This window comes from Gracilinanus agilis, chromosome 3 (genome assembly GCF_016433145.1).
Source record: "Gracilinanus agilis isolate LMUSP501 chromosome 3, AgileGrace, whole genome shotgun sequence".
NCBI classification, from domain to species: Eukaryota; Metazoa; Chordata; class Mammalia; order Didelphimorphia; family Didelphidae; genus Gracilinanus; species Gracilinanus agilis.
This window is the reverse complement of record NC_058132.1, coordinates 29,316,412-29,339,118: the sequence shown is the minus strand read 5'-3', so window position 1 is coordinate 29,339,118 and position 22,707 is coordinate 29,316,412. Positions and strand designations below refer to the sequence as shown.

At 41.9% G+C, this 22,707-nt stretch overlaps 1 protein-coding gene across 1 annotated transcript in view; it reads left to right on the top strand.

Annotated features, from left to right (window-relative positions):
• Positions 1-4,990: 4,990 nt before the first annotated feature.
• The window catches only part of LOC123240911 (zinc finger protein 383-like), a 41,303-nt gene continuing 23,586 nt past the window's right edge, over positions 4,991-22,707 (top strand). Inside the window, exons 1-3 of the mRNA XM_044668621.1 lie at positions 4,991-5,083; positions 6,746-6,872; positions 8,356-8,451. Of these exons, the coding sequence (XP_044524556.1) occupies positions 4,991-5,083; positions 6,746-6,872; positions 8,356-8,451 (316 nt within the window). The remainder of the gene's footprint in view (positions 5,084-6,745; positions 6,873-8,355; positions 8,452-22,707) is intronic.

Sequence of the window (22,707 nt, the reverse complement as noted above, 5' to 3'; positions counted from 1 at the left end):
AAGGATGTGGGTAAAGGTGGGAGTGAATGAGCAGTTGGGGTTGATTGGTCTTGGGAAGGTAATGGAAGGTAATGGAAGCACTGGAAGTGCTGGAGCTGGTTTCAAGTCCTGCCCCTAATCTCACTTAACTTTTCAGTATTCCACTTCCACCCCCAGACAACTCTCTAAGATAAGAATCCATAACCTTCTCTGTGTCCCTGTGGCAGCAGTGCAGGGAAGCCTGTTGACTCCTTCTCGGAATCAGGTTCTTAAATGCGTAAAGGACATAGATTTACAAAGCAAACCAAGTCTCTTGGAAATACAGTTATCGAGATGGTAAAGAAAAAAAAAGTTAAGGGCCCCCAAAGTGAGAGGTTCCCCCCACATTCTAAGACTGTAAATTACCAATGAGGTGAAGATCTCCTTCAATGGCCTGATGAAATCACACTTCTGGACCAGAACAGAAAAAATGGCTCCTACCTCACATTGTGGTTTTGAGGCTCCAATAAGATCATGTGTGAAGTGCTTTGCAAACTTTGAAAAGACCCTGTTGGTGTCAGACATTATTGGAAAGACTAGGGAATCCTGGCCCCCTTCCATCTGGTCCTTCCAGAGCCACTGGACATACCACTCTCCCCAAAAAAAGCTTTGCAGTGGGAGAACATCCTCCTTTGAGATGATACCTAGACAACTGGTGGGTGATACAGTGAATAAAGTGTTGGTCTAGGAGTCAAGAAGACCCGAGTTCAAATCTACCCTCAGACACTGATTTGCTGTGTTACCCTGAGCAAGTCACTTAACCTCTGCCTAAATTTCCTCATCTATAAAATGGAGATAATCATAACATCTACTTCCCAGGGTTTTTGTGAGGATTACAAAATAGCATTTGAAAGTGCTTTATGGACCAGCTACATGGCTCAGTGGCTACAGTAGATAGAGAGACAGGCCTGAAGATAGAAGGTCCTGGGTTCCAATATGGCCTCAGATACTTTCTAGCTGTGTGACCCTGGACAAGTCACATAACCCCAGTTGCCTAGGCCTTACCCCTCTAATGCCCTGGAAATGATACTTATTATTGATTCCGAGACAGAAGACAAGGGCTTAAAAAAAGAAAAAGAAAGTGTTTTGCCAGCCTTCAAGTCTTCAATAAATGCTAGCTAGGATGATCTGTGTTATCTTTATCAGGTCAGTTACCTACCCTCTCAATACACAGACTTTGGAGACTTTTCTCAGGAAGTTTTTGCAATTGTGAGCGTAAATGAATGGTCCTTGAATTTGACTTTTCCCATATCACAGCTGTGATCTTACATGTTTCCTCTTGGCATCCTCTGAGATAAGTAAAGCAGCTGTTGTTGGCTCCATTTTACAAATAAGGAAACTCAGGCTGGGAGACAGAAAAGGACCTGAGGGCCCTTGCCCCTTCTTTCCCAAGGGGATCTCTTCACAGGCTGATGTCTAAAGAAAACTCAGAATATTCATTCCTCTTGCATCTTGCAAGTTAGGAGGGTGAATTTTTTTCCCTTATTCACCATGGAGGCATTGAATACTCTTCACATCACCAGACAGCCTTGGAGACAGATCTTCAAATTCTTCTTTTGTGTGTCCTGAGTTCCAGAAGCAATCTCAGAACATTCTCTTCGTTTTGGTGACACCAAATTCCCTCTTCTCTTATTCTTGGTTCTAGTGGCTCCTGTGGTTAGACCTTAGGAGCCAAAGAGGCCTTAGAGGTCAACCAGCCCAACCCACCCCAAACCAGACAGGAATGGCCTTAGCTCCTGCAAAGGGGAACTCCCTGGATTGTTTGATACACGGCTGCTTCTCTTGCTGGGCTGCTCTGATTATTAGGACATCTTCCCATGGAGCTCACATCTACCTTCCTGTCCCTCCTCCTCCTTTTTTGGTTCTAGTTAGGCTCCCTGGAACGGGACAGAATACCTGTGGCTTCCTCCTTCAGGTATTTAGTGATGTCCCTCAGCCTTCTCTTCTCCAGGGCACACCTATCCAGTTGAATGAGAATCATGGATGCTTGGACTTAGAAGATACCCTTTTGAGATGATGGAGTCTAAAACTGTCATGTTTTAAGGAACACCAAATGGAGATCCAAGGAGGCCCACCATTGGCTCCTCTGACTTCTCATCACTGTTCCTTAGTTCTCAGAACTTTCTTTATAATCCCGCTGTTTCCTAGACCCCGTCTTTGTCCTCCTCCTCCGCATGATCAGTGGTTTGGCAGCATCTACAAGAGGCTAGACAAGAGCCTGGATCTTTCGGCTCTGCCAGAGGGCAGCGGGATTGCTGCCTCCTGGCCAAGATGCCGCGCTCCTGTGATAAGTCACACGTTCCATGGCTGCACATTCCCACCTCTGGCTCCATCCCACTGGGGCTATTACTGAGTCTGGCCCATACGAGCCACGGTCAAGAGACGTCTCTCTGATACGTGTGTGTGTGTGTGTGTGTGTGTGTGTGTGTGTGTGTTTGAAATCAACTCCTAGCAGCTACTGCTGTGGAGTTTCATCTTGTTGATTTGAGTCCATCATTCCACCATCTCAGGATCTTAATTCAGCTCATAAATACATCTTCTTGCTTAGATGTCAGATACATGTCCTATAAGCGTGCCTTTTCTGGGTCCATTCAAGACCATTAATAAGAATTATTGATTGGGACAGCTAGGTGGCTACTGGATAGAGAGCCAGGCCCAGAGACAGAAGGTCCTGGGTTCAAATCTGGCCTCAGACACTTCCAACTCTGTGCCCCTGAGCCAGTCACTTAACCCCCATTTCCCAGCCCTTACAGCTCTTTTACCCTGGAACCAATACACAGTATTGATTTTAAGATGGAAGGTAAAGATTTAAAAAAATATGAGGAAATATTGATGAGAAGAGAGCCAAGGGTAGGTAGCCATTGTGTACAGGCACAAGATGCCAGGTTGGCACCAGCTGTTAATCCGCTGTCTTTGAGGACACTGGTTCAGGGAGCCACAAATTAGCCTCTTTGAGTCATCATTCATCCCCCATTTCTACATCTGGTCTGCAATGTTACTGTGACGCACTTTATCAGCTGTCATGCTGAAATCCAGACAGATACTTCAGTGGGGGACCAGGCCCTGATCTCCCCGTTCAGTCACCATCTCCAAAAAAGGAAGGTGATGTTGGCTTGTCATGTCTCGTGTTCAGTGAAGCCGTCCCTGGCTCTTTATAAATCATGATTTTGCTTTCTCTGGGCTCATCACCAGCTGCCTAATGATCTATCCTGGAGTTATCCAGATAACTAAAGTCAAGGTCATTAGTTCCATAATCCCTCTCTTTGGTCTTTTTTTAAATTTTTAATCATTTATTAATATTCATTTTTAACATGGTTACATGATTCATGCTCCTACTTTCCCCTTCACCCCCTGCTCTCTCCCCACCCATAGCCGATGCACATTTCCACTGGTTTTAACTCTTTGGTCTTTTTTTGAAAGTCAGTCTTCTGTCTCTTGGCTTTTATCTGGTTCTCCATTCTTTCCTAAAGATTACTGATGGTTCATAGGATCCCATTTGCAACTGCTTCCAGGCCCCTGGCAGGGGGTTTGACTGAATTTAAGGAGCTGACTCCTCCTAAAGCTCCAAAGGGTTCCTTACTATCTTGGACTCAAATTCCTTTTTTTTTTTTTTCCTTTTGGTGAGGAGGCAAAGTCTAGTGACTTGCCCAGGATCACACAGCTACTAAGTGGCTAAAGCTAAATTTGACCCAATTCTCTATCTATTATGCCACCAAAGGCCCCTGAAATTCCTTCTTAATTGTCTATTTTGCTTTTTCTCATTTAACCCATTCTTGTTCGTGGAGAAGACAGGAGTAAAAGAGGACTTTCTCCTCATTTTCTCTTAACAGACAACATCTCTTAAAATCCAACAGTGTTGGACACTGGCCAGAGGACCCATCCCTGCCATATTCTTGCTTTGAACATTACTCAAGGCTCTTTTTCATTGTCTCTACCCTGTTTCCCAGGACTAGGCTTTTGTTTAGGTTCATGTCACCAATTGTTTAGCAGTAATAGTCATGGAAACTTACCTGACCCTTCATAAAGTTTGGTTTTGGTTTTTTTAAAACCTTTACCTTCTGTCTTACAATCAATACTATGTATTGGTTCCAAGGCCAAAAAGCAGTAAGGGCTAGGCAGTGAGCGTTAAGTGATTTGCCCAGGGTTACACAACTAGGAAGTGTCTCAGGCCAGATTTGAACCCAGAACCTCCCAACTCTAGGCCTGGCTTTCTATCCACTGAGCCACCTACCTGCCCTACCTTCATAAAGCTTCATGGAGAGCAGTATGAGCATCATCATCCCCTTCTGTGTTTTCCCAGCAAAGGCAATCCTGGATGCTCAGAGGACCTCAGATTAAAGGGAGGAAGGTGCCCTAGAGGCCCCTCCTTTGATAACTGAGTCATCTAAGATGCAGAAACAGGAAGTGACTTGGCCAAGCTGCCATTGGCATTCTGTGGCTCCCGTGTTTGAGGTATGGACACAAAGAAGGAAGGGAGGACTTCTGGCACCTCAGACTCTAGTTCTTCTTCCAGGGATGCCCAGAGACCAGCGTACCTTCTGGCAGTCACAAGCATCTTTGTGCCAGATACTGTGCTGGGCATAAGTGAGGAAAACCATATAAAAGTGAAAAGAGAGAATCCTTGTCCTCAGAAAAGTTCCATTCTACAATATTTTGCTTCTGCAATTGCTTTGATCCCTTAGCTAGCTCGAAGCTCTGTTAATAAACAAGTACCTGCTATGTCCCAGGCACTGTGCTGAGTGTTGTTCTATGTTGCCACCAAGACTTCACATCTAGTTTTGTCTCTTATTAGCGTCCACACGCCCTTTGCCAACAACCTGTGTCTCCATGGATTTTCTCTACGTCCATGTTAATGATCATTGAGCACTTGCTGTGTTCGGGGGGCACCAGAGAGCCCCTCTGACCTTCCTCTTTCTGGAGGAGTTGGGGGTTTCTGTACTGAAGAGTGTGGACAGCAAGACTGGCCTCCTTCATGGTCGTTCATGTTTCCCCAGCTCTGCTGTCTCAGGCCTCTATCTTTGCCGCAGAGGGGATGGCTGCTGAGCTGCTGACAGCCAGTTCTCAGGTGAGGTGGCTTTTTTTCTCCCTGTCTGAAATGCCAGCAGGTGCATCCACGCCTCTTTCTTGTTTGTACCCAAGCTTCTTTGCCCAGGAGTCTTTACCCATCCAGAAACCCCAGCCCACATCCTTAGGACACAAGGCCTTCCAATGGAGAATGAATTCTTTAGGCAGCTCTCCACTCAGCATTCACTTATTTATCTCACTTAACATTTCTGTGGCCTTTACTAGAGTCAGCGTTGCCCAGGGGAGAGAGCTTTGGCTTTGGAGTCTGAGGATCTGAGTTTGAATCCTAATTTTGTCACTTACTTTCTTTGCAACCTGGAGCTTATCGTTAACCATTCTAGCCCTCTTGTACCTCTTTTCTGAAATGGAAGGGAGAGGGTTGACGTTGAACTAGCTGACCTCTTAGGACCCTGTCCCTTCATATCTATGATACCCAGCCTGTGCTAAGTGCAATAGGCATACAAAATACAGTGGGGCCCCCATATCCAGGAGAGGATACATTCCAAGATCTACCTTGGATATAAACCCACACCTGCTACTCCATTTAGATATGCTCTCTCTTCCCTCTCCTACCCCTTGTCGAAAAGTTCCACAGACTCCTCTCTCTCCCTCCACAAAAACTCAGAAAAAGTAAAAGTAGGAAAGACCCCCAGAGGGGGTGGGGGTCAGCTACTACTTTTGGGACAGAAATCCAGCCCTTCAAGGTTGACCGTGGATAACTGAAACCATGAAAAGCAAAACCGAGGGCTCAACTGTAATTAAAAAATTAGCAAATGTGTATCAATTGTCTGGTATGGGGCACCTCCTTTGCTAGGCACCAGGGAGGGAATGCCAAGGAAAGACAAAGCCCCTGCCCTCTCAGACAGTCTAGCATGAAACACCAACCCTTTCCTCAATGGATGCAGTCTCTTTTGAGGGGACTAAACACCACACCTAGTGACCCCTGTGTGCTAGGGACTAGAGATGCAAAAACAAGAGTGAAACAGGCCCTGCCTTCAAGGAGCTAATACTCTACTAGGACAAACAGTATAAACACAGAGATGTAAACACAGAATGTATGCAAAGCAGATATAATCCCCGGCCCAGCCCCTTTGCCACTAGACTTACACAAACCAAGTCTAATCTTTGAGGGCAGTCCCCACAAAACATCTTTCTGATTCTGTTTTTTCTCACCCAGAGTTCCCCTGGGAAATTCACAGATGTGGACAAAAAGAATCATAGATCCCATACAAGCACTTGTGGCAATAAGGTATATTAGTGATAGGACAGCCTCTATTTCACTCCACAGAAAACACATGTATGTTGCCCCTAAATTGTTCACTTCTGGTCCTTCTGGACCTTACTCCATCTTCTCCCACTGTCTCCCCACTTAGTTCCCCAGACTCACAGTGGCAGCCTGTGGTTTGGGATTTGCTGGAAAGGTGAATCCCACTTTTACCCTGAGAATGTGTACCAGCTTCCAGATTTCTCCAGGCTTGTAGGAATCTGCTTCCCAAGGTCTTGCAGGAGACACAAAGCAGGTACTCAATAAAGACTTAAAACTCTCAAGAGCCCTGAGTAATGTTAGAATTATTTCTTCTGCATCTTGACCCCCATCACAGGCCTCCTCAAGGTCAGATGGGGAGATGGACCCTGGACAAACAGACTGTTTGTGGTGTTTCAGGAGCCAGTAACATTCAAGGATGTGGCTGTGGACTTCACCCAGGATGAATGGGGGCTGCTGGATCCTGCCCAGAAGGGCCTCTACAGGGATGTGATGCTAGAGAATTACAGGAACCTGGTTTCACTGGGTAAGGACAATTTCCTATGAGATTCAGAATCTATCCTTTGGCAAATCCTAGCCTCCTGGATTATTGTCAGCTGTGGGCCTTCTGGAGATAGTCTCTGTCCTTAATATTGGAGTCCTGGGATTATAGATTCCCAGTCTTTTGGGGGCCCGCACCCAAAGTATTCCTACTTCTGTTCCCAGGAAAGAGCCCTGTGCTTTGTAGAATTAGAATTGGGCTGCCCAATGGATTATCTTTCATTATTCTCTTTCCCCAGGCTAAGGACTCTTCCTCAGGGTCCTTCCCAGTGAGGGGATCTTTGCAGGGGGCAAGCTGCTGTCCTGCTTAGACAAACAAACTCTCTGTCCTTGACCCAGAGAGCCTCTCTCTTAAAAAGCACAGAAGAGGTCTTTCCCATTCTCTAGAATTCCTTTGTACTATGTAGTACATTGATAGTTTTTTCAAGCTTTGGCTGAGTTCTGGAATCAGTTGTGGGTTTTGGAATCTTGAGGGAGAGAAGTCAGTTGGTTTGGGGAATCTCGTGGAGAGAGTTTCAGACCAGCTGAGCTGCTTCCTTACCTATCTGAAGAATTGAAATTTAGCCTAGTTTTGGAATATTTATTTAAGAATTGTTAGTTTAGATAAACCCTTTGTATTTCTATATCCTACCTTATTTCCTACCTTCCTTCCCTTACCTTAAATGTCTGTGGAGTTAATAAGGAGAGTAAATTAGAGAGTAGTTCAAATCTGTGAGGGGTTTAACTATAATTTGGCAGTATTTTATCTAAAGAAATTGGTTAGTCATCATTTTATTCCCTTTAGACATCAAGAGCACCTTGAGAGCTGAGCTAAGGCAGGACCTTGCTCAGACTCCATCTCTGCCTCCCTTCCCCCACCTGAGGTTCCTGTGAACAACTGTTAGGGCTTCCTCAATCCACTTTCCTGACAAATCATCCTTAAAGATAATAAACCCTTTTGTGTTTCAACAGACCTGTTAGTTAATTTGTCAGTTAGTTACTAAGAGAGGGAAGAAGAGGGAAAGAACTAACATACTCTGGGCTTGAAGGGAAGCCGGGTATCCATCTTGAAGGAAGGTGTAACTTCAAAACAAGTCCCTTCCTGTGAAATTAACTAAAGCCTGTAGTTAATTTCAGTTCAATCTATTTCCCTCAGCCTGTGTTTAAGGCTAAGTCCAAGTCTATAAGCCCTGCTGTCTTTGCCTGTTTAGATTAATTCCTCCTCTCCTGAAGATCTTTGTTCCCTTCAGCCCATATTATATCCTGAATCTCCTTATTCCAGCCTACCTGTAACCTAGATTACCTACCTAGCAAGTCCCTGACAACCTCCTTTCAAAATCCCCTTTTACCACACACCTTTCCTCAAATTATCCCCATTACAACTACCTTCCAGGCTGTGTCCTCTCTTCCTCCCGGCCAAGGGCTAGCACTCAGGTGACCCTTTACTTTGAGCATAAGCAGAAACAACCCCTTTCTCTTCCCACGAACAGGGCTGCTGCAAGCCCAGCCTGATATGGTTTCTCACCTGGAACGAGGGGACGAGCCATGGATGCTGGAGAAAGAAGACTGCAGAGGCACCCATCCAGGTGAGTGATTGAAAAATCCAGGGAAGCCATGAATGCTGAGAGTGAGAGCTTGTCAGGGGAGGGCCACAGAGAGGGAGAGCTTGTCAGGCCACACCTTGAAACGGTTGGGGTCGGGGAACTCAGTTCAGGGTCCTTGAGACTAACGTGCTGTGAGAGCATTAAGTATGAGTGTCATCATGGATTGAAATGAACACAAATGTATCTTTAGTTCTACTTCTGCCTTCTCATTCTTTAGGGCCATCCTCTTCTCAGCATCCCCCTTTTCTTAACATCCTCCTCTCCTTAACTACCCTTTAACTCTTTGTCCAATGAAAGGAGCACTAATTACTCTTGGAGATTTGTATCTGTTCCTTACAGAGTTTTGATGTCAGATTTTGGTCGTCAATATTTACTACAAACTTTTTCTTCCAGTTTCATTGTTTTGTTTTCATTTTGGCTATATTGCCTTTGTTGTGCAAATTCTTATTTGATTGAACCTATTTTTGTCTCCAATTTCTCCCTTCTACTTAATGTAGAAGGATTTTTTTCTTCTCCCTAATTGAGATAAAAATGTTATTTTCCCCTTTCTATCCATTTATATTTAGAACATCAATCCATTAAAAATTTATTGTATTAATTTGTATGAGGATTAGGACTAAACTCATTCTCTGTTCATGCCTTTTGATGCTTTTTCACAGCTACTTTTATTAAATAAAATTTCCCCCTTATTTGGTTTTAGTAACATTATTCTCTTACATTTATTTATTTGTTTGTTTATTTGGTTTTCTTCTGGCTTCTCTTTGGCTTCATTGAACTGTTTTTAAAATCCAGTACAAGAGTTTTATGTAATTACTGTTTTAAGGCATATTTTAAAATCTATTTCCTTTTTTTCCTTTTCTTTTTTAAGCCTTTACCATCCATCTTAGAATTAATATTGTATATTGGTTCCAAGGCAAAAGAGTAGTAAGAGTGAAGCAAGGAGGGTTAAATAACTTGCCCAGGGTCACACAGCTAGGAAGTATCTAAGGTCATATTTGAACCCAGGACCTCTCATCTGGCTCTCTATCTACTGAGATACCAAGTCCCTGTCCCTCCCCCACCTCGAATTATTTTCTTTTCATCAGTTTTTCCTATGGTTATCCTTGATGCTTTTGTCCACTTGTTTTTTGGAGCACATAAAGTTTATTACTTGTGTGTTTTTTTTTGTATAGGGGAAAACACTAAAAATTAGTTAAAAGAATTTAAAAATACATTCATTTTCTTGATATCCACTTCATCCATTCACTAAGGATGAGCCAGGTACTGTGCTGGCTGCTATACATAGACAAACAAAAATGGTACTGTCTCTGCCCTCAAGATACTTATGTTTCTCTCATTTTAGGAGATCACTTTAGCTTTCTGTTACCATTGACAGGTCGGTCATTCAGCCCTAGCTGATGTCAGCTAGAACACTAGAAGCCCCTAGGTGGCTTCTTGCTATCTCCTGATTGTCTCATCTTACTCTACTCATCTCCCCCCTTGACCAAAGGCATGGGAATAAAAACTCTGCCTTTAATTTCTTTAAAAAAAAAATGTTTAACCTTTACTTTCTGTCTTAGTAACATCTCTAAGATAGAAGGGCAAGGTGTAGGCAAATGGAGTTAAGTGATTTGCACAGGGTCACACAGCTAGGAAGTATCTGGGTCCAAATTTGAACTCAAGTCCTCCCAGTTACAGGATTAGCACTCTAGCCTTGAGGTTCCTATCTTTAATTTCAAGATGCATTTTCCCCTTAATCTTCCTTCTAGGTCAGAAATAGGAAACAACAATAGAGAAAATGACCAAGTGGGGCAACTAGATGGCTCAGTGGATAGAGAGCTAGGCCTAGAGATGGAAGATCCTTATTTCAAATGTGACCTCAGATACTTCCTAGCTGTGTGACCCTGGGCAAGTCACTTAACCCCAGGTGCCTAGCCCTTACAGCTCTTTTGCTTTAGAACCAATACTTAGTATCAATTCTAAGACAGAAGGTAAAGGAAAGGAAGAAAGGAAGGAAGAGAAAGGCAGAGAGAGAAAGAGAGACATAGAACGAGACAGAGAGAGGAAGGAAGGAAGGAAGGAAGGAACGAACGAACGAACGAACGAACATTGAGTTAAGGCCCCCTCAACTCACTCTCCTAGTCACTCTCCTGAGACTCCTTCACTCCTCCAGTCCTTTTGGCCCCTTTTTAGTAGGTACAGGTAAGCATTCCTAGAAGCCTCTCTGTTAAGTGAACTTTATCTGTATGCTCAGATTTAGCCCCAAAGATTCTTGGCCAAAGCTGGTTTTGTGTCTTAAAGGCCTCTGCTCCTCTAAACATTTAATTGCATTTTGAATAAGAAAGATTTTTACCTAAGTTACTTGGTAGTTCCCATTCTCATCTTTTTAACTCTTTTTCCCTCATTGTCCTAAGGATGGGGGTCCTAAAGGCCCTCTCTTTTGCTCAGAGCATTTGACATTCCACATCCATAAACTCACCCACTTGTGGTTTCAACTCTCCTTTCTTCTTCTGATAATCTTCAGTCCTGACTTTTTCCTGGAGGCCAGTTCCATATTTTTTTCCATCTACTAGATCCTTTTCTCAGATGGCTCACTTAACACATCTAAAACCAAGTTTATTTCTCTGTTTCTGTCTGTAATTCTACTCTCTTAATCTTCTCAGTAAGAAAGCATAGAGTTAGAACAGCTAGATAGCACAATGGATAGAGAGCCAGGCCTGGAGTCAGGGGAACCTAGGTTCAGATTTGACCGCAGACACTTCCTAGCTATGTGACCTTGGACAAGTCACTTAACTCCCATTGTCTAACTCTTTCCACCCTTCTGCCTTGGAACCAATATTTAGTCTCAATCCTAAGACAGAAGTAAGTGTTTAAAAAAAAAAAAAAAAGCAAGCATAGAATCATGTCACTCTCCTGCTCACAGGCTATGGTGATTCCCTCTTATCTACCAGATCAAGCCTAACATCATGCTCATTCACTTCCCAGCATGCTCATCAACCCTTCCCCACCACCACCACACACACACACCACCCCCACTGAATCTACTTATGGGAAGGAGAACAGGACAGGAGGTTCAGAAGGGCAAGCACCTCACTCCAGTCTAGGTATCTCTTAGAGAAATGGAGAGCCTCCCTTCTTGGGACACAGGTTTTTGAGAATAAACAACATTTAACAACTGATTGGAGATGAGAGGTGAGTGAGAGTCAAAGGTGACTCCTGGGTTGTGAACCTGAGTGACTGGTCACCCCTTGCCCTAAGCAGGGACACTTCTGAGGGTGGCCGGGGAAATATGAAGAGTCTGGTTTGGCTGTGTGAAATCTGAGCTGCCTCTGGGACATCAAGCCAGAAATATGAAGCAGGCAATTGCAGATAGAGGACTAGAGGAGAGAGGAGCATACTAGATAGGTAGATTTGGGTGTCATCTGGTGAGAGATGATCATGGATTCCATGGAGCTGGACGATGGGCAAAAGAGTTTGTAGAAAACGGAGAGAACTCAGATGGAGCCCTGGGTTGGGTGGGCAGGATATAGATGATAAACCTGTAAAAGAAACTGAGAGAAGCTATTTTAATGGCCAAGAAGAAAACCAGGACAGACCAGCCATTAATGTTTAGTACTACAGAGAGGTCAAGAAGGATGACGATTGAGAAGAGTCCCTTGGATTAAGGAATGAAGGAATTTTGTGATTTTGCCTCAAGTAGTTTCTGTCAAGTGGTAGAGCTGGAAACCAGATTTCAGGGGATTGGGAGGTGAGAAATTAGAGGCAGTAAGTGTACACAGCTTTTTCTAGGAGTCTGGTTTGGAAAGGGAAGTGAGATGAGGCACCAGAAAGCCTATAAAACCTGAAGTGAGCTATCCTCACTCATTTCTGGGTTATGGAGGTGTTGGAAGACCCTCTAAAAGTCCCTCTCCCCTGTCTTCCAGCCACTGGTTCATGCTCTTGTCTTTCCTTGCATCCCACTACCACTGAACTTGCCCTCCATTCATGGGAACTTGCCCTCCATTCGCCATTCCCACTATTCTTTGCCTGTGCTGTAGAGCCAAGCTGTCTACAACCTGGGGCTAGGGAGGGGGAGGGGGAGGGACAAGAAAACACAACTCAGATCTTATAGAATGTGATATATGTAAATGTGAATAATCAGCTCCCATCAGGCCCATCCTTAGAGTCATCATCCATATACAAAATCTTTCCCTCACAGCAGCCCTGGGAGAGAGTTATGTTAAGCTTTATTATCCCCATTTTGCAGACTAGGAAACTTGAGGCAAGTGACTTACAACTAGTGAGTTATTAGAATTTGGATGTAACTAGATTCAGACCTAGGTCTCCCTTGACTATGACCTTTCTGAGATGACACTGATAAGCACTGATTTTCATTTCCCATTTCCATTAAGGGCACTTTTTTTCTCCCCCAGCTTAGAGAACAGGGAATTTATTATTTTTTTTATTCCTTTCAGGCTTGGAATTTATGACTAAAACCAAAATGTCATCTCCAGTGTTAGAAAGGCTTATGAAGGATGGTCCCTGGGACTCCAAATTAGAAGAAACCTGGAAATGTCTGGACAAGTTAAAGGGGCAACAGAGGAATCTGGATAAACAATTAAGGCAGGTGACAGTCACTCCCAAGAAAACACAAAATCGAGAGAAAATTTATAAATGTACTGAGTGTGGGAAAACCTTCAGCTGGAGCACATGTCTTACCAAACATCAAAGAATTCATACTGGTGAGAAACCTTTTGAGTGTAATGAATGTGGGAAAGCTTTTAGCCAGAAATCATCCCTGTGCTACCATCAAAGAACTCATACTGGAGAGAAGCCCTATTTGTGCAGTGAATGTGGGAAAGCCTTTAGGTACTATTCAGTCCTTACGCAACATCAGCAAATTCATACTGGAGAGAAGCCTTATGAGTGTGGTGTCTGTGGGAAAACCTTCAGCCAGAATTCCTTCCTCACACAGCACCAGAGGATTCACACTGGAGAAAAACCCTATAAATGCAGTAACTGTGGGAAAGCCTTCAGCCAACGGGCTTCCCTGTATTACCATCAGAGAATTCACACTGGGGAGAGACCTTATGTATGTGGTGAGTGCGGAAAGTCCTTCAGCTACTGCTCAGTCCGTAATCAACATCAACAAATTCATACTGGAGAGAAGCCTTATGAGTGCAGTGTCTGTGGGAAGGCCTTTAGCCAGAATTCCTTCCTCACACAGCACCAGAGGATACACACTGGAGAGAAACCCTATGAATGCACTGAGTGTGGGAAAACCTTCAGGTACTGCTCAGCCTTTATTCAACATCAGAAAACTCATACAGGAGAGAAACCTTACAAATGTAAGGTATGTGGGAAAGCCTTTAGTTACTGTACCTCCCTTTCCCAACATCAGCAAGCTCACAATGGTAAGAAGCCCTATCAGTGCAGTGAATGTGGGAAAGCCTTCAGCTACAGTTCATCCCTTACCCACCATCAAAGAACTCACACTGGAGAGAAACCTTATCATTGCAATGAATGTGGGAAATCCTTTAGCTATAGTTCATCTCTTACAGAGCATGTGAAAACCCATACTGGAGAGAAATCATATGAATGTAAGGAATGTGGGAAATTCTTCAGGTGGCGTTCATCCCTCATCAAACATAAGACTTCACACAGGAGAATAACCCTTGGAGTATAAGGCTTATTGAGAAAAGCTTAGGTCAAACTTAGCTCTTCATTAAATAGGCAAGCATCAAACTATCACCAACTCTGGTATTGTTTGGAAGTTTGAAGATACTTCTCCTGCCCTTAATCTCTCTGTTGACCTCCAGTCTCACATCTCCAGTGGCCTTTTGGACCTCTCAAACTGGATTCCAGTAGACATCTTTAACTCACTATGTCCAAAAATAACTTCATGGATCTTTCCCCTTAAACTCTCTCCCCTCCTCCTTCCCTATTATTATAGAAGTCAGTGCCTCTTCCAATCCCCCAGGCTCCCAAACTATGGTCATCCTCAGACTTCTTACCCTCCCTCACTCTCCCCATATCCAAGCTGTTGCCAAGACCTGTCAATTCTGTTCTTTAAACATCTCTTGAATACACTCCCTTCTCTCCTCTGACATAGCTGCTTCACCTTATACAGACCCTTATCCCCTATTGCCTGCACTGTATTGGGAATATTATTGATCTGATAAGTGGCAGGATAGTGGAATTCTCAGGTCAAGATTTCCAACTGACATTCTGAGCTCTGAGGAGATTCTGAGCTGTCTTTGGGCTAAGGTTGGTCCAAGACACAGGCTGTCCTAAACTCCCTGGGATTTTCCTTTAAAAAACCATTTGGAAATACCTAGATTGGCAGTTTTGGAAAAGAGAGGAGTGACTGTGTGGCTAGCATTAAATTCTGACAAGAAAAAAAGAAGATCTTTCCTCTGACCTTTTGAAAAAAACAGATTGAAGGCAGAGTTTGGTTAGGCCTCAGGCAGGGTTACCTGACTGGCTGACACTGAAGCAAAAACATTTGGAGACTTACTTTAAGGATTATATATATATTGTTTATAAGAATATTAGTGATAAGTTATTTAGTTAAGATTTTGGGGTTTTAGTGAGTTATAAGGAGGATTAGAGTAGCCTGGTTATCCAGGAACGAAGAGATGCCGTGAGGCATCAGAAAGTGGGGGGCATTAGTTAGAAATCCCCTTGGTGATAGGGAGCCTTTCCTGTTCTATGTTACTGCCTTTTAAAATCCTATAATCTAATAAAATAGAGTTTAATTTTTATACTAGTCTCCAAAGTCAAGCGTTAATTGCGCATAGCCCTGAGGTCAAAGCCTAAACAAACAAACAGGCAGCTGACCTCTTATAATAAACAACAGCAGGTAGTAGGCACTTTGGGATACAGTTTCTAAAAGTATTCTACAGTTTGGCGAGCAACAACAGATAAAGTTACTACCTTTTGACCTTTTTTTAAGAAAAGCAGTTTGGTTCCGTGTCAGCCATTATCATAGCATTCAGTGATCATTTTTTCCTGTGTAATTGCAGTGGATCTCTCACTAGGGGGCACTGTTTTGCAACACAGAAACCCAGCCAAGCTGATTCCAAGCCCAAGAAGCTACTTTTGCTGCAAAGTTTGTTGTTGTTGTTGTTTTTTTTTTTAAAGGCAGTTTGAACAATCCTCTAAAACACCATATGGCTTTTTGATATAACATTTTTGCCCGTGTTATTTCTGTATACTATTCCCCAGAATACCACAATGCTTAAAGACTTTTAATGGTAATATTCTATGATATAATAGCATACTTGCCGGCAATGCTATGCCGTGACCTGCCCCTATGGATAGTGAAGAAAATTGGGGTTTTCCTTTTTTAACAACTGGAAAAATATGATCCTAAAACAAATTACTGTCAGTGAACTTAGGGTGAATTACCTAGAGGCAAAATTGAACAGACTGGAAAATGAGAAAGAGGCAATGGATAGACTACATGAGGCAACCAAAGTGGAAAAAGAGGCCAAGGCACTAGAGACTATCCCAGCACAAATGTTTCCACTCGGAGAGGTGCCAGTGATAACCCCAAAAAATGGCATTCTGCATATAAGATGTCACAAGGGACTTGCTCAAGCTGATTTGGATTCCTTTAAAGCATCAACTCCAAGCTTTGATGACGAACCAATGGCCATGGTTAAACAATTTTAAAAGATTGTTAAGCTATATGATCCGAGCTATCTTGATTTTGACATTTTAATGGATGAATTATTATCCAAAAGGGAGAAAGAAAATTATCAATGATACAAATAGGAACCCTAGACTAGTTGATTGGCCCTCCAAAAATCCAAGTTGGGAAGCCAATTCTTTTGCAGTATACAGGGTCTTGATTAGAGCCAGAGAGGCCATTATCCAAACAATGAAGGACAATTCAAAAAGACCAGGGACATGGTCCAAGTTTGAAAGAATAAGACAGGAAGTGGGAGAGAATTCATCCACTTTCCTTGACAGAGTAATAGATTCAGTGGAAAAACTGATATGCAGAGATAGAGATGTAAATCATATCAGGAGGCAGTTTGTTAAAAATGTATGTCCTGTGGTCCGAAATTTTTTCAGAAGTAACTGTCCAAATTGGGATCAGATAGAGCTTGACGAAATTAGACGTGTAGCATCTTACATTTACCAGGATGATAAAGGTAGATAGTCCGATGAAAAGAATTATATAATAGACAATCTAACAAAAGAAATTAAAGACCTGAAGCTTAAGTTGAAAAGTAATGATGTGCAAGACAAAATGGTAGCAGCACTTAGAGAAAACAGACTACCTAGAAAAGCTTATAACAACTCCAGAGGTTACAGACAAGCCCCTTGCTGTTTTTTATGTGATAGGCCAGGTCACATATTGAGAGACTGCTACATCAGGAGATAGGTTTTTAGGCAGAATTTCAGGAACTATGGTGGGAACTTCAGGGGAAATTGAGGCAACAGATATAATATATTTAAGGATTCAGGGAACCATTTAATGGAAACCTTGGGTTTAATAATGGTTTTAATAATGAATATCAGTATGGAAGGCCAAATTACCCCAGCCATTATGACAGTAGATGTTTCAATGGGTCAGCACAAGCCCCAGACTTAGGAGCAATGCAAGATTATATAAAAGCGAGTGAACATCTTAAATACTCACAGGTAGCTGGTGAGAACCCCCAAATGATGGAGGTGCAGAAGGGACAACATAGGGCAGCTGCCTTATGAAGGTATGCAGAGGGGACTGCAGTTGAAAATATAGTGAATGAATATAAAGGAGAAGTGAATATAGATAATGAAACAGAACTTAGTGAATTGGCAAAATGATATAAGAGAAGTGACTGAAGAAATAGGGAGTGGAGGACAGGAACAAAAGCTTAGTTTTCCTGATCCTGCTGTATTAGCACCAATTATTCCAGTGCATTCCCCTGAGAATAGCACAGAACCCTATGTTACCCTGAAGATGGGAAGCCATTTAAACAACTGCCTGCTTGACACAACTGACTGCTTGACACAGGCACTGCGAAATCTGTGTTGCAGAAATCCCTTGGTAAGTGTGAAGCAGTGAGAACAATGGAAATTGTGAGTGTGATGGGAAAACTCCAAGTAGTAAAGAAATTGCCATCAAGAATAGTGTCATTGGTACCTCTTAGTGTGGAACATTCATTTTTGCTTATGCTGAATTCCCCAATGAATTTAGTGGGTCGACATCTTTTGTGTAAGCTCAGGGCAACTATTGTATGTTCCCCTACTGGAGATATTTCACTAGAACTACCTGAAGAATCCCTAAATCCTTTTCCAGTGTTGTTTCTAGATGCAATAGAGTCAGAGGGTAAAGGAAATCACATCTATGAAATTTCATTAATATCCTTAGCCCACAGTTCCACAGATGATGGGTTATTAAAATCAGCTGTCCCTATAAAGATGAAAACTAAAGGAGGTCCAGCACCAGCTATTTCACAATACCCACTGAGTAAAGAAGCAATTTAAGGGATAACCCCTATAATAGAGTCCCTATTACAGCAAGGCATAATAGTACCCTGTATCTCTGAGTATAATACACACATTACCTGTGAAGAAACCTAAACTAGATGCAAATGGCAAAGTTGTCTATAGATTTGTCCAAGATTTGAGAGTTGCAAATGATCATGTTATAAAGAAACACCCTGTTGTATTATGCTATGATAATATCTGCGATTCCTGGTCATGCAAAATATTTTACAGTGGTGGATCTGTGTTCTGCTTTCTCCATCCCAATCCACGAAGACTCACAAAATATATTTGCCTTTACATGGAATGGGACTCAGTTTACCTGGCAAAGACTTCCCCAAGAATTCTGCAAAAGTCCTTCACTATTTCCTCAAATTTTAACTAAAGATCTTGCAAACTTACATTTTGTGGACAATCTGCTTCTCACGTCACCATCAGCCAAAGTGCACCAGCATTATAGCAGACGTCTTTTGTTGGAGTTATATAAAAGGAATCACAAAATTTCAAAATCTAAGGTGCAATTGTGTTTGCCCCATGTGGAATATCTTGGGTTTGTGCTATCTGAGGGGTGCAGATACATTTCCCAAAAGAGGATAGCAGACACACAGAAGTTGAGTGCCCCTAAGACCAAGAAACAGCTAAGGGCAATCTTAGATACCACAGGATTTTGTAGACAGTGGATCCCTGGGTATGGAGAAATTACTAAACCACTAACACTTTGAATAAGGGATAGTGAAAAAGGACTACTGATATTAAAACCAGAGCTTTTGCAAGCAATTGCAAAGCTTTAGGAGGAAATTTTATCAGCCCCTGCTCTAGGTATCCCTGACTATTCAAAGCCATTCACGCTCTACGTGCATGAACGTAGGGGTGTAGCTTCAGGTATTTTGACAGAGTTTGGAACTATATCACCAACCTATCGCCTATTATTCTGGCCAGTTAGATTCCATAGCAACAGGTATTCTGCCATGCTTAAAGGGTGTGGCAGTAACAACATTGCTAGTTACCAAAGCTGCAGACCTTGAGCTGGGATGTCCATTCACAGTTTTTTGCCCACATGAGGTCAAGGCGCTCATGCTTAAACATAGAACAGAGACATTTTTAGATCAATGCTTAACAAAGTATAAGATAGTGTTATTGGGGAGTGAACACATAACACTTAAAAGATATAACACCTTGAACCCAGCCATTTAGTTGCCCGATTTACCAACACATGGAGAGCCCTTATATAGCTGTGAGACTATGGTGTAATTAACAGAAAGACTTTGGGAAAATCTCTCAGACACACCCCTGACCAACCCTGACCTTATCTTGTTCACCATTTATGAGAGAAAGGATAAGATTCACTGGAGCAGCTGTAGTTAGCGAGTTTGAGACTCACTACCTAGGAACCTGAGTGCTCAAGCAGCCGAATTAATAGCTTTGAAACACACGTGTGAGATTGCTAAAGACAGAAAAGCAAATACATACACAGATTCTAAGTACACTTTTGGAATTTGTCACATGGTCAATTCCTTATGGCTTCAAAGGGGTTTTTTGACATCTAGTGGAAGGACAGTGGCTAATGCTTAGATTATACATGAGTTACTACAAACTTTACAACTACCTAAGGAGCTGGAAGTAATTCGCTGCAAGGCCTATACACAAAGAGAGGATTTCATAGCCAGAAGCAATCACAGGGCAGACTTGGCAGCCAAATTTGTAGCAGAACAGGGTCCTGCATTCATAATGAATTTCTCTGTTGTTGACAACATAGTTCTGGAAAACACACAAAGAGATTCAGAAATGGAAGCAGAATTTTAAAGCTTGAAAAGAAAGTGGGATCTGGGTAGCATCAGTGGGAAAACCAATTCATCCTAGAGCCTTTTACTCTCATATCTGTCGGGCAATACATACCAATGGTCATTTTGAAACATAGGCTATCATAGATACTGTCAAAAGAACATGGATAGCACCTGTTATAATCAGTGTTGCTAGGAAAGTGTGCTCAGCTTGCTCTATATATCAGCAATACAACCAACATGTGTTTAAACAAACAGCTTTTGGGGGTCGTCCATTATCACACACACACCTTTTGAACATCTTCAAATTGATTACATAAATATGCCCAAAGCAGGGAATTTCAAATTCTATCTAGTAGATTGTTGACCAGCTGACTTGGTGGCCTGAAGTTTTTCCATCTAGCAAGAACACAGCGAGCTTTGTAGCAAAGATCATATTAAGGGAGATCATTCCAAGATTTGGCATACCACAATATATAGATTTGGACAGAGGGAGTCATTTTACAGATTTGGTTTTAAAACAGATCTATGAGAATCTAGGAATAACACCAGAGTTCCATGTCCTATATCACACACAAAGTTTGGGACAGGTTGAGAGAATGAATAGGGAAGTAAAATTTATCATAGGGAAATTGTGTACAGAGACCCATTTAAAATGGCCAGAAATTCTACCTCTGGCATTATTCTATTTAAGGACAAGACCTAGAGGGGACTTGCACATTTCACCTTATGAAATGCTCTATGGCCATTCACCAATGCAGGCAAAAACTTTCACAACAGCTTACGCATCTATGCTTGGGAGAGATTTACAGATTGCTCAGTATGTAAGGGAACTACAACACAGGATCAAACAATTGCGTGAAATGGGTGTATTCGTACAATTGAGACTATTAGACTTCACACTCCTCACGATACAACTGGAGGATTTAGTGTACATCAAAAATTTCAACAGGCCTAGAGACAGGAGGTCCTAGGTTCAAATCTGGCCTCAGACACTTCCTAGCTGTGTGACCCTGGGCAAGTCACTTAACCCCCATTGCCTAGCCCTGTAACAAATAAAAAATTAATATAGAAGGATATATATATAAAAAAAAAGATTAGGATTTAAAAAAAAATTTCAACAGGACTACTGCAACACATCCAGCTTGGCTAGCACCTTCCACACGATTATGATGACACCTTCAGCTATCAAGGTACAAGAGAAGTAATTGTGGATGCATTGTTTGCATGTTAAAAAAACGACAGGGGAAGATTTTACATCAGGCAACATGTCTTCTGGCAAAATGGCTACAGGTGAAGAGGTTAATCAAGACTAATGAGGAGACAAAGATCGAGATCAAGACAATGGTAACAACAAAGGAAACAACAACACTGAAGGCAACAGAGAAGATAACCACGGAGATGACAACAGCGTGGTGATACCAACAAAGACTTCAACAAAGAGAAGAGGACAACAGATTGACTATGGATACTAACTGTAAGACTATTTGTGCCATTTTAACATTACACACTATCAATGCATAGTTGCAACCAACACATATACTGACAAGACGATCACTGCAGGAGCATGAAGACAGAAGACAGAAGAAGGCATTGCTTTGAATATCCGGTAAGTATTCAGTTCAAAAAAGATCATTAACATATAGGACACACATCACACACTTTGCAACAACATAACTTGGTGATGAGTATTCATGACAATATAAATGGATATGAGTTAATCACCTTTTAATGGGACTATGACAATGACTATGAACATTAGACAATGAGGTCTTATCTCAGAGGAAGATTTCATATATTCCTGAGACCACATCAGGGAAAATTTCATCTCTTTCATAAAGAAAATCTTTAAAGTTTTTATAACTAACTCAAGGGAGATGTTAATATGTAAATAACTTATACATAGCATGTAAAAATATGTACATAACATATGCATAGCATGTAGATAATGTGTAGATTTGTACATATATGTGTATAAACATATGTATATGTGTTCTTAGGTTCCTACAAGGTTTTGGGGTTTTTTTAGCATAGTAAGTTAATTTTTAGTTTATTTGTAGTCACTTTTTGGTTTTCTGTATTAGCATAAGGTTTTAACATAGTTTTAAAAGTTTGGTTTGAATTTTTTTTGTTCTATAGTATTTGTAAGATGTAAAGTTTGATTCATTTGAATAAATTTTGTGTTAGATAGGGTTTTGTGTTTCTTATAACAGCATAGACCGCAAATTTGTTTTCTGTAACTGTATTTTTGAAAAAGTTTGTATTTTGCATTTTTGTAATGTTTGGCCTTGCATGTTTACAAGTATTTTCTTTGAGTTCTTTCTTCTGTTTCTTGAAATTCTCTTTTACCTAAATTATATCCCTAGCATAGGTTAGTTAAAATTAGGTGTAGAATAGGAATAGGATAAGATAAGCTTACGGTTAAGGTTTTTTGGGGGAATAGGATAATAAGGTTAGGTATGGATTTAGAATTACATGGTTTGCTTCGATCCAATAGAGGAGATACTCTCTCCCCATCAGATCGAATGGGGGAATTATTGGGAATATTATTGATCTGATAAATTAAGTGGCAGGAGAGAAAAATTCTGTCAGATGGTCTTAAGCCAGTTTAGAATGAAAGAGGAAAATCTCTTGGAATTCTCAAGTCAGGGTTTCCAAGGGTTGTTCTGAGCTCTGAGGAGATTCTAAGCAGTCTTTGGGCTGAGCTTGGTCCAAGACACAGGCTGTCCTAAACTCTCTGGGATTTTCCTTTAAAAAAACTATTTGAGGGGGCAGCTGGGTAGCTCAGTGGATTGAGAGCCAGGCCTAGAGACAGGAGGTCCTAGGTTCAAACCCGGCCTCAGATACTTCCCAGCTGTGTGACCCTGGGCAAGTCACTTGACCCCCATTGCCTACCCTTACCAATCTTCCACCTATAAGTCAATACACAGAAGTTAAGGGTTTAAAATTTAAAAAAAAAAAAAACTATTTGGGGGGGGGCAGCTGGGTAGCTCAGTGGAGTGAGAGTCAGGCCTAG